Below are 10416 nucleotides of genomic sequence, written 5' to 3' on the forward strand. Positions count from 1 at the left end.
TCGTTCTCGTCTCTCTTGAGAAAAGTTATCCGATTTACAAAAGTGGATGGTAAGCTCTTTAAAAAGATTGCAATGAATAAGAGTAGGAAAGATTTGGAGTTTTCGTTCTCGTCTCACTTGAGAAAAGTTAGTGTTGAAGTGGAGAAGTTTAGAAAGAGTAGGAAAGATTTGTTTAGCCGGGACAACGCGTCGGGTTCCTAGATGGAATTCTAGTTTTCAGGTACCTGTTGTCCCGTTTTGTTTACGTTTATCTTTCTAATTGTTAGTTTCTTGTTTCGTTGTATTATTTCATTTCTTGTCTGCTTGTTGTAATTGTTCGGGTCTCTTTCATCTCTGGATGCAATTCTTCCTTAGATTTTAATTCATGGGGTTTTATTAGATCACTTTATTTTGAGCGTATGTGTTTTTCTTATCACGGAATTAAATAATCAATCCATACAATCAGTGACAACAGAAATCTACACACATAAATTAAACAACATATTTTGACAAGCATGTGTCATTACACTCCTTTAATTCATCATGCCATTGATTTGCTCTTTAGTGAATGATCAAACAACATATCAAGATTATAAAGAACAGGGACCAAAGTCGACGAACTCAACAACACCAACACCCAGTGGCGAAGCCAGGATTCCTAATCGATGGGGTCAAAATAACATCGAAGTTATAAGTCCGGAAAATTAAGATACAAACTATTGTTATTTTCCGCACATCACGTTGCGGGGGCAGGGGGTTTACCGCCTATGCCTTGAATTGGGCCGGGTTTTCTCCTGGGCAACATTTGAAGGCAGGTTATGCAACTGCGGCAGGAGATGAACGCGTGAGTGGTTTAGTTACCCTGGGTGATTCCGAACTGTTGTTAAAAAAAAAAAAAAAAACAACTTACCATATAAAAAATGTCTCTTACAATATTGTTTTAGTTGGAAATGATCCATGGTTATTTCATCTATACACTAGCAAGTGTTTCAATTTCTATGACATGAAGAAAACAACCGTTTAGAAATTCATCATTCATCATTCTAGCGTGTCTTGCATCTTTATATAAGCAATATCTATATCTATTACATAGATAATGTAAAAACAAAATACCAAATGGCCTTTGGTCTAATAGGTATTGAGTTAATACATCAACTTTATGTTTTTTTGAGTCCTGTGACTCTTAAACGATGAAAAAAGAGTTAAAGATGTGCATTATTTTATTAAGTAATTGATAATTCTAACATTGTTTATTATAGATTCACTCAAAATTTCTATAATACTCTTAAATGATGTATTACATAAATTTTATATTAAAATTTGTTGGAGAGTATTTATGAAAGATGAGTGCAAATAATGGTGGATCTATCAAAGATGAGTTTGGATATATTACCTCTCAATTTATTATATTTATTTACACGAATATTAAGGCAAATCAAATTTGTTAAGTTCATTAAATATTAATCCGTATTAAATAAATGCTTTGTGTCTTAGATGGATTTGATTTAATAAATTCCCAGCACAGTATAATGCATGCTTTTTTGTTGAATGGATGGGTGTATATTAACTTGGCTGCCAAAAGGATGGTGTCATTTCTTAATATAGAAGAAGTTGTAGTCTATTTAGCTCCAAAATTGTAGGCACACGTATTAAACCGATGGTGTCATTTGACACCCCTAATGAACATGTGGCTCCGCCACTGCCAACACCGGACCGAAAATCCAAAACATAATGAGAAGCGCCAAGTAGAAAAGCCGGTTTCCTATCATGCTAAGCGCGAAACTCTTCTCTAAAAGTTCCGACACGTATGTAGAATTGACTATTAACGTTGAATCTTCATCACAGTTGATTAAGAAATTCACTTGGCCTATGAATCTAATTGACAAAGAATGACACATGAATGAAAAAAGGAAGATAACAAGTAGTGTCACATACTTTAGTGCAACCATGAATTGTCCATGTGCACCATAAATTGTGTTGTTAAGTGGTTTTTTAACACTGTAACTGCTACTTATAACTGCCGCTAAACCGCAACATAAAACTATTGATGTTGTAGCCATAAGAGTTGATCCCATTATTGTATTTCGAATCGTTTGTGTTAGAAAATGATTATTTATCACCCACAAACAATGAAAGAGTAGTTGAACCAACTAATGTCTTCTTGGCACATAGTACATGTTTGTTTAATATAATGGGAGTTGTTAACCCATTAAAGAGCACAATCACTACATATAACACTTAACAAACATAGAACAAAAAATGCAGAGAAAAACATACATATAATTCTATTGAGATTTTGTGAGTATACTTGTTCAAGTGGAACATTGCGAACCGTCGAAGGAATATAGGCTGTGAAACTGTGAAAGCTTTCCATTTGTGATTGCTTTCCCGACCGGTGATCTAAACGTCGATCCTATTCGCTTCCGCCGCTCGTATTCGGTATGTCTCGAATTTATATTTATACAACATTGGTATCCGAGCATGTTGTTTATTTCCCGGTTAGACATAATTTGTTTTCGTTATTTGGCATTGCATGAGATAAATATCTATTATAGGTTAATATAGATCTAAACCCAATATAACGATATGCAGAATATTAAATCAACCAACTCAATGATATTATGTTAATATAGATAGATTATATGAATCCTATCAAACTAAAATATTACTTCAGTACCATATGTTTTATTGTGTATATGATAGTCCCCATAGAATTGGCTGATTATATTTCATGTTGTAGTTATTTGGTGTAAATAATATGAGATGTATGATCTAATTTTTTTCTTGTCATGCTGTCAACTGTTGTTTTTTTTTAAATATTAAAAAAAAACAAAAAAAAAAAAAAAAAAAAAAAAAAAGTTCGACATATAGATCTCATAATTTATATGATAATTGTTCATTGCCATGTATTGAAATATGTGTTATGATCGTTTAGTAATATTAAATTAATTGAGTTTCATAAATTTCTTGATTATCTCATATAATGTTAATTGTTATTTTGTAGTATATAACATTTTGTTTATAAACCAACTTTATGAAACTCATAAACGGACAATTTCTTTCACGCTTCCGAATAATGGAATTATTGTTACATATTATTTGCAACATGTTTGTTTTTAATATCATTTGCGATATAATTGTCATATAATTTTTAAAACGGTCATCTCAGTTGATTTCGTATAAATTATATTATATAATTAATTAAATCACACCTATTATTATTTTGCCTTGAGTTGTTTACACAACAGTTACAAGACGTTTCCAATATTAATTTGTTTAGTTAATATACTTAATTATTGTGTGGTCTTCGTAACCGAACACATGTTCATGCGTTAAATGTTTAAAGTATTATGGTTTTTGTAACCGAAAAAAAAAAGATACATACATATATTAATTCACGATTAATATAATTTTTTAACCTTTGGTTTTTGTAACCAATACGAGTTAATACATATTCATAATGTGATATTTCTAAGTGAAATATAAATCTTTATAATCTAGCATTTAAATAATAATAATAAAAAATGTTTTCAAAGTTTGAAATATGGTAACGGAAAGTCGTACCAATTCGGATTTATAGAAATTTACAATCTTGTATATATTATTGCGTTAGTGATGGTTTCATAATAGGATTTATAGATGATAATTGCAAACATAGTGACCTTTTTCTCTATAGCCTATGATGACATATTATTAATAAAATAATATAGTAGCAAGACAATTGCATATTTGGACGGATATAACTAACCTTGCATAATTATCTTTAATAATGACTTAGTATTCAATCATGGCTTCTGCATCAAAGAACATTGTTGCTGAACTTAACAAGGGTGTTAAGTTGAATGGTGATAACTACGAAATATGGAGCATGAAACTCGAATATGTGTTGGAAGAGCAAGAGGCTCTTGTTGCTCTTACTCAATCAATGGAAGTACCCGAGGTGGGTGATACGGAACAACATAAAAGGGATGCTGAAGTGTACATCACTTGGAAACGTAAGAACACCATTGCTCGCATTACGTTGCTGAGCAGCATGGATGATGACATCATGCGTGATTTTTGCAAGTATGAACTAGCAAAAGATATGTGGAAAGCATTGGCTGACAAGTTTGGTGCAACCTCGGTGACCAAACTGAGATCTCTCACTATCAAGTTTGACCAATATAAAAAGAAGTCTGATCATACCATGAAAAAGCATGTCAGACAAATGTCAAACATGATAAGTGAATTGAGAAACGGAGGTCATGTTCTTACTGATGAACAACAGGTTCAAGCTATGATCCGTTCCTTGCCTCAAAGTTGGGAGCAAATGAAAATGCATCTCACACACAATGAGAATATCAAGACTTTTGAGGACTGTGCACGCCATTTAGAGCTAGAAGAAGATCGGATTGAGGCCGGTAAGTCAATCACTGAGGTGAATATGGCGACAAGCTCTAAAAATGCTTTTGGGCATAAGCGCAAGTTTCATCACCATAAGGGTAAAGAAACTTATAAGTCCAACAAAAGGCTAAACACCAATCATCGTGGCAAGGGAACACGTCCCTCCAAGAAAGTAAACATTGCAAAGGTAAAATGCTACAATTGTAGAAATAAAGGGCATTTTGCTCGTGATTGTCCTGAGCCTAAAAAGGTATACTCTTACGATGCTTATGTTAGCAAACTTTGTGTTGCTAGTTCTGTTTTCTTAACTGAATCTCAACCTTTGTGGATTGTAGACTCAGGAGCAACAGACCATGTAGCTAAGGACAAAGACGCCTTTGTAGAATTTCGACGAGTTTCTCATGGAGCTATGTGGATTTATGTGGGAAACAACTCAAGAGTTCCAGTTGAAGGGATCGGGTCATGCAAGTTAGTCATGCGTGAAGGACGAACCCTAATCCTACATGATGTTTTATATGCTCCTCAAATTCGTCGAAATTTGATTTCTGTTTTGGTTTTGTTAAGACTTGGTTTTCATTTGTACTTTCGTGATAATGTTGTTGAGTTGTCTTTGGGAACAAACTCTTATGGTTTTGGTTATGTTCTTAACGGTTTTATCGTGATGGATGTTGATTATCTTAATAATAAACCATGTTTTTCCTTAGTTGCATCTTCTAATAAATTTGATAATGATGTAAACAACTGGCATGCTAGACTTGGTCATATTGGCCAACAAAGAATGAATAGATTAGCTAGAGATGGTTTACTAGCTAATATTGATAAAGTAGAATTGTCTACTTGTGAGCACTGTCTGGCAGGAAAAACTGCGAGAAAACCATTTGGAAAAGGAACTCGTGCCGATTATCCATTGCAACTAATACATTCGGATATATGTGGTCCTATGAATGTTCGAGCAAGGCATGGAGCGTATTATTTCATCACATTCATTGATGATTATTCTCGATTCAGTTACGTCTACTTGATCTCTCACAAATCCGAAGCATTGGATTGTTTTCAAAGTTATATGAATTTTGTTGAGAATCAATTAGAACGTAAGATTAAAGCATTAAGAACCGATCGAGGACGTGAATACCTATCTGATTCGTTCAAAGCTCTATGTGATGCTAAAGGTATTCAACGTCAATTAACTACTCCCAGGACTCCGCAACAAAATGGTGTTGCAGAAAGGCGGAATAGAACGCTTCTTGAAATGGTTAGGTCAATGATGGCACAAGCAAATTTACCTATCACTTTTTGGGGTGATGCTTTATTAACTGCCACATTTGTACTTAATCGTGTGCCTTCAAAATCAGTAACTTCCACACCATATGAGTTATGGACAGGTCGCAAACCTGACTTGAATGTGTTAAGACCTTGGGGTTGTGCAGCGTATACTTTGGATTCCTCGCACAAATATGGAAAATTAGGTCCAAGAGGAAAGAAATGTGTTTTCATTAGATACTCTGAACAATCAAAAGGTTATGTGTTTTTAGGTGAACACGAAAGTGGGAGCATAACTGAATTTGAATCTCGAGATGTTACATTCTTGGAAAATGAGTTTCCAAAACAAGGAGACCTTGATAAAGATTGGTCTTTATTTGAGACTACAGAATTACCTCATTCGAGTGGGAGAGATTTGAGGAGTGAAGACGAAGAATTTGTTTCTTTGGATACAACTCCTCAACCTATTGCGAATGAAGATAATTCTTATCCGAGTGGGAGCAATATGGCAAATCAAGAACATGTTTCCGAAGAACCTCAACCCGTTGCTACCGAGCATAATTCTGATCCAAGTGGGAGCAATTTGGTAAACCAAGAATCTGTTTCACTGGATAACCAACCACGACGAAGTAGTCGTCAAAGTAAACCTCCACTTCGGTATGAGATCGAAGATGGTTATACTTTTATGGTTCAACTAGAAGAGGATGAACCAAGAGATATAAATGAAGCTCTCACTTGTCCTGCAAAGGATGAATGGTTCAAAGCAATGGAAGAAGAGATGGAGTCTATGAGATCCAACAACGTTTGGGAATTGGTTGATCTTCCAAAAGAAAGAAAAGCCATTGGGAGTAAGTGGATTCTCAAAATAAAGCGTAAAGCTGATGATAGTATTGAAAGATACAAAGCTCGACTTGTGGCAAAAGGCTACAATCAACAAGAAGGGATTGACTATGAGGAAACATTTTCACCTGTTGTAAGACTCACATCAATTCGTTTGATTCTAGCAATAGTAGCAAGTATGAACCTTGAATTACATCAAATGGATGTAAAGACTGCTTTCCTCAATGGAAATTTAGATGAAGAAATCTATATGGAACAGCCGACGGGTTTCATTAAAGAAGGCCACGAACATAAGGTTTGTAGATTGCTTAAATCAATATATGGCCTCAAGCAGTCATCAAGACAATGGTATATACATTTTCACAATGTGATCACGTCACATGGCTTCACTGTGGTCAATGAAGATAATTGTGTTTATATCAAAAGGTCTAAAGGAAAAATAGTCATATTGTCATTATATGTTGATGATATATTGATTGCTGGAAATGATAAGGAGTATGTTTTCGAGGTTAAAAGATGGTTATCATCTAACTTTGAAATGAAGGATATGGGTGAAGCTGAATATATCCTTGGAGTTAAGATTTCAAGGGATCGCTCAAGGAAGTTGTTGGCTCTTTCGCAAGAGACTTATATCAACAAGATTCTTGAACGTTTTAACATGCATAAATCTAACCCCATAGACACTCCTATGGCGATTAGTGATACGTTGAGCATTAGAGAGTGTCCGCAAACTCCACAAGAGAAACATAAAATGAAAAATGTTCCTTATGCTAGTGCGGTTGGAAGTCTCATGTATGCTATGATGTGTACGAGACCGGATATCTGCTTTGCTGTTGGCATGGTAAGCCGATACCAATCCAATCCAGGTTTAACCCATTGGAAAGCCGTGAAAAGGATTCTTAGGTATCTTAAGGGTACTAGTCATTACTCTTTGTGCTACGAAGGAAATAATCTGCAAATGAGAGGCTATACTGATGCTGATTGGGGAAGAGATATGGATGAAAGAAAATCTACCTCTGGCTTTGTTTTTCTGTTAAACAAAGGTGCTATATCTTGGAGTAGCAAGAAACAATCATGTATAGCATTGTCTACAATGGAAGCTGAATTTGTGGCATTTTCAGCGGCTGTACAAGAAGCCGTGTGGCTTAATCGATTTTTGAGTAATTTGGGGGTTGTTGGCAATACCATTGATCGAGCATTGATATACTCTGATAATGAGGCTGCCATTGCATATTCAAAAGACCCCAAGTTCCATTATAAGACAAAGCACATAGACATAAAGTACAATTTTGTGAAAGACAAGGTTGCAAGAAAAGAAGTAAGTATAGAGTACATATCTACGCATGATATGGTAGCAGATCCTTTGACAAAACCCATACCTAGAGATGCATTTGTTAAGCATGTTAGGTCTCTAGGATTGCGTAGATTTTAATAAATGTACTATTTTAATAAATGTACTTATAAGTTTAAGTTTATATCCAATGCAATGAATTTCTTTTAAATCCTTGTTTTATTGTTCGCTCTTTGTGTTGCGAATCGAGAAAAGTATGTCGGACAGATACATGATTAGCCCACTCACATGGGTAATCAATTCCATTTCATGTGACAAATGGAAAAGTGGTGTATATTAAGCACATTGTTTTAGTGACAATTGAGAGCTCGAGATTGAGATAATTTGACGCCACATTCATAAGTATATAAATATTATGTGAATTTTCACAATTCACCTTATCTGTCATGAGTATCCAGATGTGAGTTCTTAAGAGTTTTATGAGTAGATAAGTGAACTCGAGTTTTGAACATTGAGTATGTTTGAACTATCATCTGTGCAACATTAATTTAAAGACATACCTCCATTGTGAAAGGAGTAATGTTGCAGCATGTGATTCATACCACATGTGATCAAGACGACCAATAAGGGAAATAGAAGAAACGATCTCTACTTCTATGTTATGTGAGTCCCTTGAGGTATTAGTAACCTCAATTTAATGTCCTTATGACTTTTTCTTGTCTCTTGAAGCTTAGTTTAATGTTTGCTATCTTAAGGCGTTGCTTAAGGGTTATGAGTAATTCAACCTGGCTGGACGTTCTTAGAAAAGCAAGTTGACCTAAGGCCAACGGATTCTAAGAAAAGGGAAGATCATTTGAAGTTCACATTAACTTGTATTCACCGGTCGACCAATTATCTTTTGTCTTAGTGACAAGTCTTAGTGATAAATGATAATTGTGAATGCAAAAGGGTTTTATAAGTAAAACTGAGATCATGCGAGTTACTAATATGATTAATGATCTAGGACATTGCATACTAAATCTACTCTTTCCAAGATTATAGAGATGCTATATATTCCTAACAGATGTATAGCAATTGAGCTCTCAAAGTATGCCGGTCGCACAGCCTAGTTCCCAGTATGAATGGTTTGCGTACTACACGGTATGTTTTTCAAGATATATGAGTATATCAAAATTGTTTGTGTGCGAGTGGGAGATGTTAGAAAATGATTATTTATCACCCACAAACAATGAAAGAGTAGTTGAACCAACTAATGTCTTCTTGGCACATAGTACATGTTTGTTTAATATAATGGGAGTTGTTAACCCATTAAAGAGCACAATCACTACATATAACACTTAACAAACATAGAACAAAAAATGCAGAGAAAAACATACATATAATTCTATTGAGATTTTGTGAGTATACTTGTTCAAGTGGAACATTGCGAACCGTCGAAGGAATATAGGCTGTGAAACTGTGAAAGCTTTCCATTTGTGATTGCTTTCCCGACCGGTGATCTAAACGTCGATCCTATTCGCTTCCGCCGCTCGTATTCGGTATGTCTCGAATTTATATTTATACAACAGTTTGAATAGCTAAGATGTTTTTCTTCTCATTGTTTTCCTGCCAAAAGATGTTTCAAAAGATCTACATATATTTAGTGGATATACATAACAATTTTTCAAATGACATGCTGAAAACAAAGACGTACAATTTGAAGAGTTAATTACCTTCATAATGGTGAATACCCACAATCGGCGTCCATGGGCATTTGTACCCATAACAGTCGAGAATGGTTGAGTTTGAACCTTACGCCATAACCAAATGTGATACCCAATAAATATCATAAACGATAAAGGTACCATTAGTAAGTCGAGATAGTATTTCTTGAATTCCATATATATCTCTCTAGTTACATGTATATCTTTCCCTTACGTTTTCCTTTGGTATCACAAATGGTGTTATATATATGTAATAGTATAATGCGTAGTTAATTATAAGTATGTTTACTTACAGGTTTCATTGAGTTGAATGACTGATTGGTTGAAAATATAACGAAGGAAATTAACAAAAAAAAAAAAATCGCTCACTTTAATCCAAAGTTAGCAATACTATTGGCCTTATATATATATATATATATATATATATATATATATATATATATATATATATATATATATATATATATATATATATAGAAGTAACCAATCGGGGAGAAGAGCGGGAAGAAAAAAAAATTTCGTTTTTTTTAGAATTTTTTTTTCCGACATCAAGATCACCCGAAAATATGAACATTTAAAAAAGACACTTCGTGATGAATATTAATATTTAGGCGGGAAAACGATCGACAAAAATAACATTCAAGATAATATTGTTCGTGAAGAATATATGAACGTTTTTTTTCTTCATGTTTTGTGAAGTAAAATTTAGCCTGATTTAGAGTTTAGGGTTTAGGGTTTAGAGAATAAACCCAAAACACCAAACCCTAAACCCTAAACTCTAAACCGTTCGTGTTAAAAACTCAATCTAAATTCTAAATATAAACCCTAAATCTAAACCCTAAACCCTAAATTTCTAAACCCTAATATCTAAACCCTAATTTCTAAACCCTAATATCTAAAACCTCAACATACGCTCGAAAAACACGATAATTGTTATATATTACTTCTTCGAGCGTTTTT

General features: G+C 34.1%; 1 protein-coding gene across 1 annotated transcript; it reads right to left on the reverse strand.

The window, feature by feature from the left end:
- Window positions 1-520: 520 nt before the first annotated feature.
- On the reverse strand, window positions 521-9633 carry LOC139888277 (uncharacterized). The gene is made up of 4 exons (XM_071871294.1): window positions 9466-9633; window positions 9327-9358; window positions 1689-2076; window positions 521-637 (listed from the first exon to the last, which is right to left on the reverse strand). Exons 1-4 carry the CDS (start codon window positions 9631-9633, stop codon window positions 521-523), a joined length of 705 nt encoding a protein of 234 aa, XP_071727395.1.
- Window positions 9634-10416: the final 783 nt, after the last annotated feature.

Source organism: Rutidosis leptorrhynchoides, chromosome 2 (assembly GCF_046630445.1).
Source record: "Rutidosis leptorrhynchoides isolate AG116_Rl617_1_P2 chromosome 2, CSIRO_AGI_Rlap_v1, whole genome shotgun sequence".
NCBI lineage: Eukaryota > Viridiplantae > Streptophyta > Magnoliopsida > Asterales > Asteraceae > Rutidosis > Rutidosis leptorrhynchoides.

What these genes read in the sequence shown, in the direction of transcription:
- LOC139888277 (XM_071871294.1), bottom strand. Translation starts at nt 9,633, where the DNA reads ATGGAATTCAAGAAATACTATCTCGACTTACTAATGGTACCTTTATCG. An exon ending in GGGTATTCACCATTATGAAG is followed by an intron (nt 9,359 to 9,465) that starts GTAATTAACTCT and finishes ATCTTTTGGCAG; the next exon opens with GAAAACAATGAGAAGAAAAA. An exon ending in AAGAAAAACATCTTAGCTAT is followed by an intron (nt 2,077 to 9,326) that starts TCAAACTGTTGT and finishes TCATTTTCTAAC; the next exon opens with ACAAACGATTCGAAATACAA.